We start from the raw sequence: 19,142 nt of genomic DNA on the forward strand, positions 1-19,142 counted from the left end.
GTACTCCAATACAATCTGCAACCTCATGGCCTGGCATATGCCTTATTCAACCATTGTCATCAAGCCAGGGGATCAACCTCGGTTCAATGGAAAATGCCAGGATCAACACCAAGCATACCAAAAAATTAAGGTGTCAATCCAGTGAAGCTAACAAACAGGACTACTTGCATGCCAAACAGCATAAGTTGCAAGTGATAGATTGAGCTAACCATTCCCACAACCAATGGATTAGATCTAAGCTCTGCAGTCCTGCCACATCCAGTCATGAATGATAATGGATAATTATACAATCACTGGAGGAAGACACTCTACAAATATTCCCATGCTGAATGTTGGAAGAATCCAGCACATCGTTGATATGCTAGGATTAGCCAAATTTCATTGGATCTCATGGGTTGTTACCTTTGCTATCAGTCTCGCATGCAAGACATTATCAAAAGCCACACTGAAGTCGAAGTACATTACATCAAACGCATTTGCTTCATCTACACACCTGGTTACCATTTTGAAAAATTAAATCAAGTTCACTAAACAACCTCCACTTAAAAAATCATGTTGACTGTTCATAATTAATGGATTAGTGGTGCTGGAAGAGCACAGCAGTTCAGGCAGCATCCAACGAGCAGCAAAATTGTTCATAATTAATCCCTGTCTCTCCAAATGCAGTTTAATCCTATATCTCATAGTTGCTTCCAATAGTTTTCCTACCACTGAGGTTATACTGACTATCCTACAGTTTCCTGGTTTATCCATTGTTACCTTCTTGAATAATGGTACTATGTTGGGTGTGCTCCAGTCCTCTGGCATCTCTCCAATGTCCAGAGAGAAATTGAAAATTATTGCCAGTGGCCCTGCTATTTCCTCCCTTGCCTCATGCAGCAAGCTGGGATACATTTCATCTGACCCTAAAGGTTTATCTACTTTTCAGCCTGCTAGACCATACAGAACTTCATCTCTGATTAAGCTAACTTGTTTAATTGTACCACAGACTTTCTCCCTGTTCTCAATACCTACATTGTCTCTCTCACTACTGAACACTGACACAAAATACTCATTTAGAGCCCCACCTACATCCTCCGCCTCCTGTGTGTCAGAGCACACATAGGGTTCCAACACACATTTTCAGTTCCATGTCCAGTCTCCAACAGTAGAGATTTTGAATGGTTTGACCCTGTGTAGTTTTTTTTTAAATTAAATCTGCCAGTTTAGCAGTGTTATGCCACAGCTCCATAGCATATGGGACTTGAACCCACATCTTCTGACTGAATGTTGAGGACATCTACTGTGACACAGAGTGCAACCAGCAAGAGTGCACAGTTGCTGGGTGCTGAGCTAAGTGTGGGAGTTTAAGCAAGTAGGGAAGGGAGGCAATGCAAGACTTGTTCAAATCATTTTTGTGAGGCTGCTTGTGAGAGCTAAGAGCGGGCATGGGAAATACTCACCTTTGTTGAGGAGGGTGAGCAGCAAAAAAGTAAGAGTAAGACTTTTTTTCCCCTAAGCCCATTAATTGTTAAAGGGGCAGAGATTGCAGTCAGTGGAATGGTATGCTCCTCTGTCAGATGTGGGAGATCAGACAGAAGTCAACTGTCCCTGGTGACTATGTCTGCAACAAGTGTGTCTTTGACTCCTCTCAGACCACACAGATCGGTTGGATCAGTAGTTGGAAGATCATACAAGAAGCAGCGAGTGTAATAGACAGCTGCAGAGAAGTGGACACGGTGCGAGTTCAGTCAGGTAGATAGGTGACCACCAAGACAGGTAGGCAGATGGTGCAATATTCTCTTGTGGCTATCTCCCTCTCAAACAAATATACTATTTTGGATACGTTGGAGGGATAGCCTCGCAGGGGAAAACAGCAGCAGCAGTCAGGTATTTGGCACTACAGCTGGCTCTGCTGTAAAGCAGGATATGGCAAAGTTCATGGGAGCTGTGATGGGAGACTGGTCTGGGGCACAAACAAGTGTTTCTACAGCCGCGAATGAGACGTCAGGATGGTGTGTTGCCTTCCTGGTACCAGGGCCAGGGACGACCAGGAGCAGTTGCAACGAATTCTCAAAGGGGAGTATGAGCAGCTGGAGTCATCGTATTCATTTGTACCAACGACATAGGTAGAAAAAAATGATAAAGTCCTGCAGAGTGAATTTGGGGTAGTAGGCTTCAGATCAAAAAGCAGAACCTCAAGGATAATAATCTCTGGTTTACTCCGGGTGCCACGTGCCAGTGAGAGCAGGAATAGGAGAATAGGGCAGATGAATATATGGCTGAGGAACTGGTGGAGAAATTCAGATCTTTGGATCATTGGAACCTTTTCTGGGGCAGAAGTAACCAAGTCCCAGAGCAGAGTGAGTTGGGGGCCAAGTCCCAGCATCGGGAGCAGAGTGGGTTGGAGCTGAGTCTGGGAGTGGGGACAAGAGCAAGTTATGGGCTGAGTCCTGGAGTGGGAAACAGAGCGAGCACGGGTTGAGTCACATGCCGAGTCCTGGAATGACAGCAGAACAAGCATGGGCCCAGTCCCAAGGCGAGAAGCAGAGTGGCTCGCAACCAGAGCCAGGAGTGGGAGCAGAGTGAATTGCAGGCCAGCACATGGAGGCAGTGTGGCCTCATGTTCTGCAGTGTTGCAGGCAAGATTCGTGTTGCAAAGGAACTATAACTTGAGTGTTTTAAAGACATTATTTATTCTTGTTCTGGTCTTTTAAACTCTGTATGCTCATGCTAATTCAATACACAATCTGTACATAGGTAACCAGGACCCAAGGTGGCACTGAGAGGCAACATTACAAACTGAGCTAAACGGGAGGACTTAAACTAGCCTGGCAGCGGGGTGGGACCCTAAGCAATAGTGAGACAAGAGAGAAGATTGAGGCTGGTACAGAAGTTAAAGAGACCAAGGTAAATAGGCAAGGTGAGCAAGAGCACGGCAAGAGAATGAGGGAAGACTGATAGCCTAAACTATTTATTTCAATGCATTTCAATGTCTCCTGACAGGTGAGGCAGATAAACTCAGGGCATGGAAGGGAACATGGGAATGGGATATCATTGGTATTACAGAAACATGGTTGAGTGATTGACAGGATTAAAAGCTCAAATATTGCAATCTTATTCAAGTAAGGTTGTCAGGATAAGCCCGTCAAAAAGGTTAAAAACTCTACAAATAGTCAGTTTAATTTTAGTGGTGGGGAGGCTACAGGAGACAATTATTTAGAATAGAATTAGGAGTTACGTAGAAAACAGTGGTATGATTAGGAAGAGTCAGTATGTCAGAAACATTCAACTAAACTAGTCATTGGGGACTCCATAGTTAGGGGAGAGATAGGAGTTTCTGTGGCAACAAGAGAGACTCATGATTAGTGAGTTGCCTCCCAGGTGCCAGGTTTTGTGATGTCTCTGATCGTGCTTTCGGTATTCTTGAGGGGGGAGGGGGAGCAGCCCCAAGTTGTGGTTCACATAGGCATCAACGACATAGGTAGGAAGAGAGATGGGGATCTAAGGCAGAAATTCAGGGAGCTAGGGTGGAAGGTTAGTGCTAGAACAAACAAAGTTGTTATCTCTGGTTTATTGCCTGTGCCACGTGCTAGCAAAGTGAGGAATATGGAGAGAGAGAGAGAGGAATTGAACACGTGGCTACAGGGGTGATGCAGGAGGGAGGGTTTTGGATTCCTGGATAATTGGGGTGATTTTTTGGGGTAGGTGGGACCTCTACAAACAGGATGGTCTTCACCTGAACCAGAGGGGTACCAATATTTGGGGGTGGGGGGGAGTTTGCTACTGCTCTTTGGGTGGGTTTAAACTACTTCAGCAGGGAGAAGGAACTGAAATTGTAGTTCGAGTATACAGGAGGATGAGAGTAGTGAAGTCAGAACTAAGATTTCAAGATCGCAGTAAGACACCAGCAGGCAAGAAGTTAGTTTGAAGTGTGTCTGTTTTAATGCTAGGATCATCCGGACTAAGGTGGGTGAACTTGCAGCATGAGTTAGTACCTGGGACATCGATGTTGTAGCCATTTCAGAGACATGAGTTGAATAGGGACAGGAATGGTTATTGCAGTTTCCAGGATTTAGATGTTTCAGAAAGAACAGAGAAAATGATTACCAAGAAAAGGGGGTGGTGTGGCATTGTTAGTCAAAGACAGTATCACGGTTGCAGAAAGGACACTTGAGGACTCATATACTCAGATAGTATGGGCTGAGATTAGAAACAGGAATGGAGAGGTTACCCTGTTGGGAGTTTTCTATCAACCTCCAAATAGTTCCAAAGGCATATACCACAGGTCAAGAGTTATAGCTGGCGGAAAGGCAATTACGATGCAGTTAGGCAAGATTTAAGATGCATAGGATGGGGAAGGATACTGCAGGAGATGAGCACAAGTGAAATGTGGAGCTTATTCAAGGACCAGCTGCTGTGCATCCTTGATAAGTATGTACCAGTCAGGCAGGGAGGAAGTTGTCAAGCACGGGAGCCATGGTTTACTAAGGTAGTTGAATCTCTCTTCAAGAGGAAGAAGGCAGCTTATGTTAGGATAGGATGTGATGGCTCAGTTAGGGGACTTGAGAGTTACAGGTTAGCCAGGAAACACCTAAAGAGAGAGCTAAGAAAAGGCCTGAGGGGACAAAAGTTATAGGCGGGTAGAATCAAGAAAACCCTTCGGTTTTCTATAGGTACATCAGAAATAAAAGAATGACTAGAGTAAGATTAGGGCCAATCAAGCATAGTAGTGGGAAGTTGTGCATGGAGTCAGGAGATTGGGGAAGCACTAAATGAATACTTTTCATTAGTATTCACACAAGAAAAAAGGCAAAGTGGTCAAGGACAATCCTGAGATCCAGGCTTATAGACAAGGTGGGATTGGGGGGCATAAGGAGGAGGTGTTAGCAAAGGTGTAAAAGTAGATAAGCCCACTTAGCCAGATTGGATTTATCCTGGGGTTCTCCAGGAAGCCAGGATGGATATTGTCCAACCTTTGGCTTTGATCTTTATGTCGTCATTGTCTACAGGAATAGTGCCAGAAGACTGGAGGATAGCAAATGTTGTTCCGTTCTTCAAGAAGGGGCGTAGAGACAACCCTGGAAATTATAGATCTTTGAGCCTTACTTTGGTTGTGAGTAAAGCATTGGAAAGGATTATAGGAGATAGGATTTATAATCATCTGAAGAGGAATAAATTGATTAGGGGTAGTCAGCATGGTTTTGTGAAGGTCGTGCCTCACAAACCTTATTGAGTTCTTAGAGAAGGTGACCAAACAGGTGGATGAGGGTAAAGTGGTTGATGTGGTGTACATGATTTCAGTAAGTGGTTTGATAAGGTTCCCCACAGAATGCTCATGCACAAAATTGGATTGAAGGTGATTTAGTGGTTTGGATCAGAAATTGGCTACTGAAAAAAGACTACTGAAAGAAAGATGGTGGTTGATGGAAAGTATTCATCCAGGAGTTCATTTACTAGGTGGGGTACTGCAAGGATCTGTTTTGGGTTCACTGTTGTTTGGGATGTCCTGGATGAGGGCACAGAAGGATGGGTTAGTAAATTTGTGGATAACACTTAGGTCGATAGAGTTGTGGGTAGTGATGAAGAATGTTGTAGGTTACGGAGAGACGTAGATAAACTGCAGAGCTGGACTGAGAGGTGACAAATGGAGTTTAATGCAGAAAAGTGTGAGGTGATTCACTTTGGAAGGAGTAACAGGAATGCAGAGTACTGGGCTAATGGTCAGATTCTTGGTAGTGTAGATGAGCAGAGAGATCTCAATGTCCAGGTACATAGATCCTTGAAAGTTGCCACCCAAGTTGATAGGGTTGTTAATAAGGCATACGGTGTGTTAGCTTTTATTGGTTGAGGGATTGAGTTTCGGAACCATGAAGTCATATTGCAGCTGTACAAAACTCTGGTGCGGCCACATTTGGAGTATTGCGTACAGTTCTGGTTACCGCTTTATAGGAAGGATGTGGAAGCTTTGGAAAGAGTTCAGAGGAGATTTACTAGGATGTTGCCTCGAATAGAGGGAAGGTCTTACAAGGAAAGGCTGAGCAACTTGAGGCTGTTTTCGTTAGAGAGAAGGAGGTTGAGAAGCGACTTAATTGAGACATATAAGATAATCAGAGGGTTAGATATATTGGACAGTGAGAGCCTTTTTCCTTGGATAGTGATGGCTAACACGAGGGGACATATCTTCGCATTGAGAGGTGATAGGTATAGGTCAGATGTTAGAGGTAGTTTCTTTACTCAGAGAGTAGTAGGGACATGGAATGCCCTGCCTGCACCAGTAGTGGGCTCATCAACTTTAAGCAGAAAGTGAGGACTGCAGCTGGTGGAGATCAGAGCTGAAAATGTGTTGGTGGAAAAGTGCAGCAGGTCAGGCAGCATCCAAGGAGCAGGAGAATCGACGTTTCGGGCATAAGCCTGAAGAAGGGCTTATGGATGCTGCCTGACCTGCTGCGCTTTTCCGCCAACACACTCATCAACTTTAAGGGCATTTAAATAGTCATTGGATAGGCATATGGACGAGAATGGAATAATGTAGATTAGATGGGCTTCAGATTGTTTCCACAGGTTGGCGCAACATCGAGGGCTGAATAGCCTGTACTGCGCTGTAATGTTCTGTATTCTATGTTCACTTTTTCCAGGGTACAGATGCTTCAGGAAGGATAGAAGTGGAAGCAAAAGAGAAGGGGCTTGGCATTTCTGGAAAGGGAAAACATCATGGCAGTACTTCGAGCAGATATTTCACTTGGATCATCAATTGAGGCTATCTGGGTGAAACTGAGAAATAAGAAGGGGGTGATCACTTTAATAGGATTGCACTATATACCCCCAATAGCTTGCAGGAAATTGAGGAGCAAATATACAGGGAGACTGCAGATAGCTGTAAAAATAACAGGGTTGTAATAGTAGGGGATTTTAATTTTCCAAACATTGGCTGGGACTGCCATAGACCCTTGTTAGATCTCATATTTTCCAATGAGAATCTGAGTCCAGTCATACATTCAGGCGTAATTTCATTTTGGTACAACATCATTGCAGCTTCAGAACTTCTTCGCAGTAAGACAGGCAAAGACTTCAGATTGTGTACATTTGCACAACAACCCTTAGATACTATTAGTCAATGATGCTGGGATGTTCCTATGTACATTGATATGTGCTGGCAGTCCATCCATGGCCATGTGTTTTCACAGTTTAATGATGGGCGGCGGGGCACTTCTACTGTCTGAAAGTGGTTTGAATTTTTTGGTGATTTTTTTTAATATATATGTGGATCTATAGCTACTATATCTATGATTATCTGAAGAATCTTATCTAAAATCTACTCTTAATATTGTAACATTTTGATTAAATAATTCAAGAGAAACAACTATTTAGTGTAAAATGTTCTTATTTATTTAAGCAATTGCAGTTGCACATTCTATCCCAGCCAATAACCTTGATTAAACTGTCCTGCTATTGTTCGACTTGCTGAGACTACATTAAGAAAACATTTTCCCAAGGCTCTCTATCTACTGTCAGTCATGTTCTGCTGCATTCTGTGGGCCATTTTTTTGTTCATTTATGGGCAGCCGTCGGTCATTTTCTGTTACTTAATGCTTCCTTCTTAAGCGAATCACAAAACAAGCAAGTATACATTTACTCATGTAAGATAGGCTTTCTACGCAAGAATGATTGCCTTACAAGTTGCTTATATTTCAGGAGCCTAACCTGTGGGGCTGCGCAGAACCCACCTATTGGCAACAATTTTTGCTTAACAAAAACAATATAAAATGAGAATTACTATAATGAATTAGACTATACCCTGCACTAGGGAGGTTCCCAATGATCCAAACAGCCATGTTGCCCAATTCCACAGAGTGGAGAATAGGGATTGTTCCATCCATCTGTTTTCAGATATGTGCTGCTAAATTGGTGATCCCTTCAGAATCGTCTAAGATATAGGTACAGCATTTTACCCGATTAGGGCACAAGTGCCACCCTTTTCAGAATCTGCTGATTCCCACTGCTCTTGGGGGTCAGTCATGCATACCCAATAAACACCTGTCCCTGCGGAGGACTGCCATGCCAGTCTTGCCAGATCCTCTGAGGAGGCGTTCTGGTGAATTATCAATTTGCCATTAAAAGGGATGAAACTTAAAGCAGACGCCCTCTTTCACGTGGATGGGAATGTAGGAGCATACCCAGCAACTGGAAACATTAGCTTATTTAGTATAGGTGTAGGACATATACAAAAAGGTATTTACATGAGTTCCCTTTTCCTTCATCTCCCTTCTTATGCAGGGGGTTGGCAAGTCACTAGTAGGCAAACGCTCAAAATATTGTACACAGTTAGTAATACAATTAATTTCCCCATCTTGGCCTAAATGTAACAGTTTTTATCAAGCTTTAAGTTCAGTCTCTGGTTGCTTGTTAACATCATACATGGACTCAGAAATCCTCAGTTCTCTTCATTTGTACCCATCTTCAGGATACTTCAATATTTTTCCTTCTTTGCCAATTTTACAAATGATTGTGTCGTTGCGTGGCACTACCTCCATATGCAAGTATCCCCTCAGATCTGCAATGTACATGGTATCAAACAGTACAGCTCTAACAAATTACAGTACATTCATCAGGCTTTACGTTCACCTTATACTTCTCGTCTCCTTTCGAGGCATCTGCATGTCATCATTTTTGGGCCCTTACACTGTAGCTCACTAGAATAGAATAACCTTTATTTTCACCATTGGGAATGCGTCCCAGGCACCCACCACTCTCTGCGTAAAGAACTTTCCACACATATTTCCCTTAAACTTTCTGTCTCATTTTGAACTTGTGACCCCTAGTAATTGAGTCCCCCACTCTGGGAAAAGGTTTCTTGCTCTCTACCCCTGTCTATACCTCTCATGCTTTTGTAGACCTCAATCAGGTCCACCCTCAACCTCTGTCTTTCTAATGAAACTAATCCTAATGTACTCTATGTCTCTTCATAGCCAGCACGCTTCATATCAGGCAACATCCTAATGAACCTCCTCTGCACCCTCTCCAAACAACCTCACCCTTCTGGTAACGTGACGATCAGAACTATACACAGTATTCCAAATATGGCTAAACCGAAGTCCTATCCAACTGTAACATAACCTGCCAGCTCTTGTTCTCAGTACCCCGTCCAATGAAGGAAAACATGTTGTATGCCTTCTCAATCACTCTATCAACTAGCATTGCCACCTTCAGGGTACAATGGATCTGAACATCCAGATCTGTCTGTAAATCAATTTCCCCAGAGCTTTTCCATTTACCGTATAGTTCACTCTCGCATCGGATCTTGCAAAAGGTATCACCTCGCATTTGCTTGGATTGAATTCCATCTGCCATTTCTCTGCCCAATTCTCTAATCTATATTCTGCTGCATTCTCTGACAGTCCCCTTCAGAATCTGCTCCTCCATCAATTTTATTTTCATCTGCAAACTTTCTAATGAGACCACCTATGCCTTCCTCTAGATCATTTATGTATATCACAAACAACGTAGTCCCGAGAAAGATCCCTGTGGAACACCAGTGATCAGTTCTTCATTTTGAGAAACTCTCTTCCATGACTACTTTCTGTCCACCTATTGCCAGTGCTCTATCCATCTAGCTCGTACACCATGGACCCCATACATCTTCATTTTCTCCATCAGCCTTCCATACGGAACCTTATCAAATGCCTTACTGAAGTCCATGTATGTGACATCTACAACCCTTCACTCATCAATCAATTTTGTCACTTCCTCAAAGAATTCTGTTAAGTTGCTAAAACATGACCTTCCCTGCACAAAGGATGTTACCAAGATCGGAGGGTTTGAGTTATAAGGAGAGGCTGAGTCTTTTTTTTCTGAAACATGGAAGGTTGAGGGGTGACCTTATAGAGTTTTATAAAATCATGAGGGGTATGGATAAGGCCAGCAGTCAAGGTCTTTTCCCCAGGATAGTAGATTTCAAATCTAGAGGGCATGGGTTTAAGTTGAGAGGGAAAGATTTAAAAGGGATCATGGGGAAACTTCTTCACACAAAAGGTTTTTGTATATGTGGAACAAGCTGCCGGACAAAGTGGTCGAGGTGAGTAGAATTACAACATTGAAAAGACATTTGGATAGGTGCATAGATAAGAAATGTTTAGAGCGATATGGGCCAAATGCAGACAAATGGGACTAATTGAGTTTAGGGCACTTGGTCAGCATAGGTAAGTTGGGTCAAAGGGTCTGTTTCAATGCTGAATGATTCTGTGACATAAAACCCTCTTAGCCCAATGTTAATTCATTGTGTGTTTAATTATATGTACGCCATGAACATTAGCTAAGATTCATTTGTGCTCCTAAATAAAATATATAAATGTATCCAAAAGGTCAGGCATTGGGCTTATTCTTCACTTCCTGTCTTCATGGAGTAGAATATCCTTTAAAGGAAAAGTGAACAAGTATGACTAATGAGATAAAGCTACAAAAGTTCAGTACAGGAAAAATGGGCTGAATAGCCACCTTCAGTTCTGTTCATCTGAAAAGAAGTTTGTGAACATTTTAAAGGTGCAGTGAACTTGAGTACTTTGGTATCTTGCTTTTTAAAACATCTATTCCATTCAGGCAAGAAGTATGGATAGTTAATGTCATGATTTTGCTTCAAATTCCTACAAATGCTACGAATAATTTCTGCCAATATTTTTGTCTTTCAGCCACCACCAGTTAAGAATATTTTTAACAACATCAAGAGGGAAGCAAACATGTCTAGGAAACCTTGTGAAGTATCAGCAGTTTCATCAATACATTCATTCACTAATACTTCATCAATTGAGAAAATGAGATGTAAGAAAATGCTATGTAAGAACTGTATGCAAGCATTGTACAGAAAAACATAGGTGCATTTGTATCTAAAGTAATCGCTAGTCATCTCCTGTTAGATTACAACAAAAAATATCCAGACATTTGGTGAATTAATTAACTTATTAACTGATTCTTAACTTTGTAATTCTCACACATCATATGAAATTAACAAGAAATAATTACAGTTAACTAATTTTTTTTCTCAGATATTTTCTGTCAATTGCATTTGAGGAATATTGGGCTGTACCACAGGCCTCCCAACAGTGAGCATGAGATAGAGGTACAAATATGTAAACAGATTGTGGAAAGATGTAGGAGCAACAGGGAGGTGATGTTAGGAGATATTAATTTTCTCAAAATTGACTGGGATTCCCTTAGTGTTAGAGGTCTAGATGGAACAGAATTTGTAAGGAACATTCAGGAGGGTTTTCTAGAGCAGTATGTAAATAGTCCAATTCGGAAAGGGGCCATATTGGACCTGGTGTTGGCGAATGAACCAAGCCAGATGGTTTAAGTTTCAGTAAAAGGTTACTTTGGGAATAGTGATCACAATTCTGCAAGTTTTATTATAGTCATGGACGAAGACGAGAGTGGTCCTAAAGAAAGAGTGCTACATTGGAGGAAGGCCAACTATAGCAAAATTCGGCAGGAACTGGGAAATGTAGATTGGGAGCAGCTGTTTGAAGGTAAATCCACATTTGAAGCTTTTAAAGAAAGGTTCATTAGAATTCAGGAGAGATATGTTCCTGTGAAAATGAGGGATACAAATTAGGGAACCATGGATGATAGGTGAAATTGTGAGATTAGCTGAGATGAAAAATGAAGCGTTCCATAAGGTCTCAGCAGCTGAAGACAGACGAAATTTTGGAAGAATATTGGGAATGTAGCACAAATCTGAAATGAGGAATTAAGAGGGCTAAAAGGGGTCATAAGCTATCTTTAGCAAACAGGGTTAAGGAAGATGTTGGTGGTAGGCAAGTTATTGGAGGGAATCCTGAGGGACAAGATGTACATGTATTTGGAAAAGCAAGGACTGATTAAAGATAGTCAATATGGCTTTGTGTAAGTCTAACAAACTTGATTGAGTTTTTTGAAGTAGCAAAGAGGATTGATGAGGGCAGAGCAGTAGATGTGATCTATATGGACTTCACTAATGCGTTCAACAAGGTTCCCCATGGGAGATTGGTTAGCAAGGTTAGATCTCACGGAATACAGTGACAACTAGCCATTTGGATACAGAACTGGCTCAAAGGTAGAAAACAGAGGGTGGTGATGAAGGGTTGTTTTTCACACTGGAGGCCTGTGACCAGTGGAGTGCCACAAGAATCGGTGCTGGGTCCACTACTTTTCGTCATCTATATAAATGATTTGGATGTGAGCATAGGAGGTATAGTTAGTTAGTTTGTAGATGACGCCAAAATTGGAGATGTAGTGGACAGCGAAGAAGGTTACCTCAGATCACAACGGGATCTTGATGGGCCGAGAAGTGGCAAATGGAGTTTAATTCAGATAAATGCAAAGTGTTGCATTTTGGGAAAGCAAATCTTAGCAGGACTTATACACTTAATGGTAAGGTCTGAGGGAATGTTGCTGACCAAAAAGACCTTGGAGTGCAGGTTCATAGCTCCTTGAAAGTGGAGTCACAGGTAGATAGGATAGTGAAGAAGGCGTTTGGTATGCTTTCCTTTATTGGTCAGAGTATTGAGTACAGGAGTTGGGAGGCCATGTTGCAGCTGTACAGGACATTAGTTAGACCACTGTTGGAATATTGTGTGCAATTCTGGTCTCCTTCCTAGCAGAAAGATGTTGTGAAACTTGAAAGGTTTCAGAAAACATTTACAAGGATGTTGCCAAGATTGGAGGATTTTAGATATAGGGAGAGGCTGAACAGGCTGGGGCTGTTTTCCCTGGAGTGTCGGAGGCTGAGGGATGACCTTATAGAGGCTTACAAAATTATGAGGGGCATGGATAGTATAAACAGACAAAAGTCTTTTCCCTGGGGTGGGGGAGTCTAGAACTAGACGGCATAGGTTTAGGGTGAGAGGGGAAAGACATAAAGGAGACCTAAGGAGCAACCTTTTCATGCAGAGAGTGGTACGTGGCTGCAAGAGAAAGTGGTGGAGGCTAGTATAATTGCAACATTTAAGAGGCATTTGGATGGGTATATGAATAGGAAGGGTTTGGAGGGATAAGGGCCGGGTGCTGGCAGGTGGGACTAGATTGGGTTGGGATATCTGGTTGGCATGGACGGGTTGAACGGAAGGGTCTGTTTCCATGCTGTATATCTCCATGACTCTAAGTGCCAAAGCCTTTTATTCATATATAAGGAGCAAGAGGGTAATTAAGAGAAAGGATTGTCCCATTCAAGGATAAAGAAGGAACATTATGCATGGAGTCAGAGAAAATGGGTGAGATTCTTAATGAGTGCTTTGCATCGGTATTCACCGAGGAGAGGGACATGACAGATGTTGAGGTTAGGTATAGGTGTCTGATTACTCGAGGTCAAGTTGGCAGAAATGTTGGGTATTCTAAAAGGCGTTAAGGCGGACAAGAACCCAGCTCTGGATAGGGTCTATCACAGGTTACTGAGGGAACCAAGAGAGAAAAATAGCTAGGGCCTTAATAGATATCTTTGCAGCATCCTTGAACACGGTGGAGGCCCTGGAGGACTGGAAAATTGCTAATGTTTTCTCCTTGTTTAAGAAGAGTAGCAGGGATGGTCCAGCTCAATGGAGACTGGTGAGCCTTACGTCAGTGGTAGGGAAGCTGCTGGAGAAGATACTGAAGGATAGGATCTATTCCCATTTGGAAGAAAATGGGCTTATCAGAGATAGGCAACATTTTTTTGTGCAGGGAAGATCCTGTTTTACCAACTTAATAGAATTCTTTGAGGAAGTGATAAAGTTGATTGATGAGGGAAGGGCTGTAGATATCATATGCATGGACTTCAATAAGGCATTTGATAAGGTTCCCCTTGGTAGGCTGATGAAGAAGGTGAAGTTGCATGGGATCCGGGGTGTACTAACTAGATGGATAGAGAACTGGCTGGGCAACAGGAGACAGAGAATAGTAGTGGAAGGGAATTTCTCAAAATGGAGACCTGTGACCAGTGGTGTTCCACAGGGATCCATGCTGGGACTACTGTTATTTGTGGTATGCATGAATGATTTGGAGGATGGTATAGGTGGTATGGTTAGCAAGTTTGGAGATGACACTAAGATTGATGGAGTAGCAGATAGTGAAGGGGACTGTCAGAGAATACAGCAGAATATAAATAGGTTGGAGAGTTGGGCGATGAAATGACAGGTGGAGTTCAATTGGGCAAATATGAGGTGATGAATTTTGGACGATCCAATTCAAGAGTGATCTATATTGTAAATGGAAAAGTCCTGGGGAAAACTGATGTACAGAGAGATCTGAGTGTTCAGGTCCGTTGCACTCTGAAGGTGGCAATGCAGGTCAGTAATGCGGTCAAGAAGGCATATGGCATACTTCCCTTCATCAGACAGGATATTGAGTACAAGAGTTGGCAGGTCATGTTACAGTTGCATAAGACTTTGCTTTGGCCACATTTGGAATACTATGTACAGTTCTGATCGTCACATTACCAAAAGGATGTGGATGCTTTGGAGAGGGTGCAGAGGAGGTTTGCTAGGATATTGCCTGGTATAGAGGGAGTTAGCTATGAAGAGAGGTTGAGTAGATTAGGATTATTTTCATTTGAAAGATGGAGGTTGAGGGGGGACCTGATTGAGGCCTACAAAAGCATGAGAGGTATAGACAGGGTGGATAACAAGAAGCTTTTTCCCAGAGTCAGGTCTCAGTTACTACTGAGTTCAAAGTGAGAGGGGAAAAGTTTAGGGGAGATGTGCGTGGAAAGCTCTTTACGCAGAGGATGATGGGTGCCTCAAACGCGTTGCCAGCAGAGGTGATAGAGGCAGGCACAATAGGTAATTTAAGATGTATCTGGGCATATACCTCCTCATCCTTCCTATTCATATACCCATCCAAATGCATCTTAAATGTTGCAATTGTACCAGCCTCCACCAAATCCTCTGGCAGCTCATTCCACCCTCTGCGTGAAAAAGTTGCCGCTTGGGTCTTTTTTATATCTTTCCCCTCTCACCCTAAACCTATGCCCTCTAGTTCTGGACTTCCCGACCCCAGGGAAAAAACTTTGCCTATTTATCCTATCCATGCCCCCTATGATTTTGTAAACCTCTATAAGGTCACCCCTCAGCCTCCAATGCTCCAGTGAAAACAACCCCAGCATGTTCAGCCTCTCCCTGTAGCTCAGATCCTCCAACCCTGGCAACATCCTTGTAAATTTTTTCTGAACCCTTTCAAGTTTCACAGCATCTTTCCAATAGGAAGGAGACCAGAAGTGCACGTAATATTCCAACAGTGGCCTAACCAATGTCCTGAATTGCCACAACATGACCTCCCAACTCCTGTACTCAATACTCTGACCAATAAAGGAAAGCATACCAAACGCCTTCTTTACTATCCTATCTACCTGCGACTCCACTTTCAAGGAGCTAAGAACCTGCACTCCAAGGTCTCTTTGTTCAGCAACACTCCCAAGGACCTTACCATTAAGTGTATAAGTCCTGCTAAGATTTGCTTTCCCAAAATGCAGCATCTCACATTTATATGAATTAAACTGCATCTGTCACTTCTCAGCCCATTGGCCCATCTGGTCCAGATCCTGTTGTAATCTGAGGTAACCCTCTTCACTGTCCACTACACCTCCAATTTTGGTGTCATCGGCAAACTTACTAACTGTACCTCTTATGCTGGCATCCAAATCATTTATGTAAATGATGACAAGTAGAGGGCCCAGCACCGATCCTTGTGGCACTCCACTGGTCACAGGCCTCCAGTGTGAAAAACAACCCTCCACCACCACCCTCTGTCTTCTACCTTTGAGCCAGTTCTGTATCCAAATGGCTAGTTCTCCCAGTATTCCATGAGATCTAACCTTGCTAATCAGTCTCCCATGGGGAACTTTGTCGAATGCCTTACTGAAGTCCATATAGATCACATCTACTGCTCTGCCCTCATCAATCTTCTTTGTTACTTCTTCAAAAAACTCATTCAAGCTTTTTGATTGACATGATTTCCCACGCACAAAGCCATGTTGACTATCCCTAATCAGTCCTTGCCTTTCCAAATACATGTACATCTTGTCCCTCAAGATTCCCTCCAAAAACTTGCCGTCTACCGAGGTCAGGCTCACTGGTCTATAGTTCCCTGGCTTGTCTTTACTGCCCTTCTTAAACAGTGGCACCAGGTTTGCCAACCTCCAATCTTCCTGCACCTCACCTGTGACTATCGATGATACAAATATCTCAGCAAGAGGCCCAGCAATCACTTCTCTAGCTTCCCACAGAGTTCTCAGGTATGCCTGATCAGGTCCTGGGGATTTATCCACTTTTAACTGTTTTAAGACATCCAGCACTTCCTCGTCTGTAATCTGGACCTTTTTCAAGATGTCACCATCTATTTCCCTGCAGTCTATATCTTCCATATCCTTTTCCACAGTAAATACTGTTGCAAGATATTCATTTAGTACCTCCCCCATTTTCTGCAGCTCCACACAAAGGCGGCCTTGCTGATCTTTGAGGGGCCCTATTCTCTCCCTAGTTACCCTTTTGTCCTTAATATGTTTGTAAAAGCCCTTTGGATTCTCCTTAATTCTATTTGCCAAAGCTATCTCATGTCCCCGTTTTGCCCTCCTGATTTCCCTCTTAAGTATACTCCTACTTTCTTTATACTCTTCTAAGGATTCATTCGATCTATCCTGTCTATACCTGTCATATGCTTCCTTTTTCTTAACCAAATGTTAAATCTGCTACCCCTTATCCTAAAACTATGACTTCTCATTCTAGTTTGCCCTATATGAGGAAACACTCTCTCTACATTTACTTTGTCAGTCCCATTTAGCATCGTACATGCTTCAATTAGATCTTCTCTCATTCTTCTCAACTCCAGACAGTAATCTTCTAGACTTCAGACAGTAGAGGTGTAAACTCTGTCTTCATAAGACAAACCCCCTCATTTTTGGACATCATCTAGTGAACATCATCTGATGGAACTACATTCCTCTGCAAGCAAGGGGATTAAAACTGTACACAGTAGCTTGGAGGGGGAGTCTCACTAATGCCTCATTCAGTTGCAACAACACTCCCAACTATTTATTTAGTAATAGATATCAAAACGCACTGTAACATTTCTCTGCATTTAGGTAATAAGCGATCTTTCTATTTCTCTGACCTTAATGGATAACTTCACACTTATCCATGTTAAACTTAATCTGCCACATTTTGGCCCGATCCATTTCTCCTGAGAACCAAACGTGTGTCAGACAACACACGTGTGATCATCTCCAACAAGAAAAAAACCTAACCTTTGCCCCTTGACTTTCAAAGATTTGCCATGACTCTCCCACCGTCAACATCCTTGGGAGTTACCATTGACAAGAAAGTGAACTGGTCAGCCATATAGTAAGAACTGGTCAGAAATTAATAATGAAGCTCATCTTTCTCTGCAATTAAAGTACTGTATATTGTTAACACAGATCTTATACAGAGATTGATTCAGTGTAAACTTTCTTTAGCCAAAGTACTCAAGCTCCAAATTTAATATTTGCAACCATGGTTTTCAAATATTCATTGTTCTGTGACATGGCATAAAAATGCAAAAACCATTTTGCAACAGAATATGCCAATCACAGAGGACTCCAATCATCCAAAAAAATTGCACATTTCTTGAGGCTGTCAGAAGTTGCTGTCATTGATGACTTTTGTTGAATCTGATAATTTTGTGCATGGCTGAACGCTATCCGGCTTATTGTATTCATGTTGGCACAGTCCATCCCAGGCAGTGGCCTAACATAGGATGTGTGACAAGAGCCAAAAACATGAACTTGGAGCAGAAGTAGGCCTTTTGGCTGTTTGAGTCTGATCCAACATTCAGTATGAGTATGGATAATCCTCCACTTCAATGCTATGTTCCCAGTTTCTGTCCATACCCCTTAGAACATAGAACAATACAGCGCAGTACAGGCCCTTTGGCCCTCGATGTTGCGCCGATCCAAGCCCACCTAACCTACACAAGCCCACTATCCTCCATATGCCTATCCAATGCCCGTTTAAATGCCCACAAAGAGGGAGAGTCCACCACTGCTACTGGCAGGGCATTCCATGAACTCACGACTCGCTGAGTAAAGAATCTACCCCTAACATCTGTCCTATACCTACCACCCCTTAATTTAAAGCTATGCCCCCTCGTAATAGCTGACTCTATACGTGGAAAAAGGTTCTCATGGTCAACCCTATCAAAACCCCCCCAATCATCTTGTACACCTCTATCAAGTCACCCCTAAACCTTCTTTTCTCCAATGAAAACAGTCCCAAGTGCCTCAGCCTTTCCTCATATGATCTTCCTACCATACCAGGCAACATCCTGGTAAACCTCCTCTGCACCCGTTCCAGTGCCTCCACATCCTTCCAATAGTATGGCGACCAAAACTGCACACAATACTCCAGATGCGGCCGCACCAGAGTCTTATACAACTGCAACATGACCTCAGGACTCCGGAACTCAATTCCTCTACCAATAAAAGCCAGTACGCCATATGCCTCCTTCACCGCACTATTTACCTGGGTGGCAACTTTCAGAGACCTGTGTACATGGACACCAAGATCCCTCTGCTCATCCACACTACCAAGTATCCGACCATTAGCCCAGTACCCCATCTTTTTGTTACTCATACCAAAGTGAATCATTTCACACTTACCCACATTGAATTCCATTTGCCACCTTTCTGCCCAGCTCTGCAGCTTATCTATGTCCCGCTGTAACCTGACACATCCTTCCTCACTGTCAACAATTCCACCGACTTTTGTCATCCGCAAACTTGCTCACCCAACCTTTCAGCCCCTCCTCCAGGTCATTTATAAAAATGACAAACAGCAATGGTCCCAAAACAGATCCTTGCGGAACACCGCTAGTAACTGCACTCCAAGATGAACCTTTACCATCAACTACTACCCTCTGTCTCCTTCCAGCCAGCCAATTCCTAATCCAAACCTCCAACTCACCCTCAATGCCATACCTCCGTATGTTTTGCAGTAGCCTACCATGGAGAACCTTATCAAATGCCTTACTAAAATTCATATGCACCACATCTACCGCTTTACCCTCGTCCACCTCCTTAGTCACCTTCTCAAAGAATTCAGTAACGTTTGTGAGGCACGACCTGCCCTTCACAAAACTATGCTGACTATCCTTGATCACATTATTCCTATCCAGATGTTCATAAATCC

The 19,142-nt window shown here is 42.8% G+C and overlaps 1 protein-coding gene across 1 annotated transcript in view; it reads left to right on the forward strand.

Annotated features, from left to right (window-relative positions):
• The window catches only part of LOC140463231 (synaptonemal complex protein 2-like), a 377,524-nt gene that overhangs the window by 260,968 nt on the left and 97,414 nt on the right, over window positions 1–19,142 (forward strand). The window contains exon 12 of the mRNA XM_072557016.1: window positions 10,665–10,794. Coding sequence (XP_072413117.1) covers window positions 10,665–10,794 — 130 coding nt within the window. The remainder of the gene's footprint in view (window positions 1–10,664; window positions 10,795–19,142) is intronic.

Source organism: Chiloscyllium punctatum, chromosome 37 (genome assembly GCF_047496795.1).
Source record: "Chiloscyllium punctatum isolate Juve2018m chromosome 37, sChiPun1.3, whole genome shotgun sequence".
Taxonomy (NCBI): domain Eukaryota; kingdom Metazoa; phylum Chordata; class Chondrichthyes; order Orectolobiformes; family Hemiscylliidae; genus Chiloscyllium; species Chiloscyllium punctatum.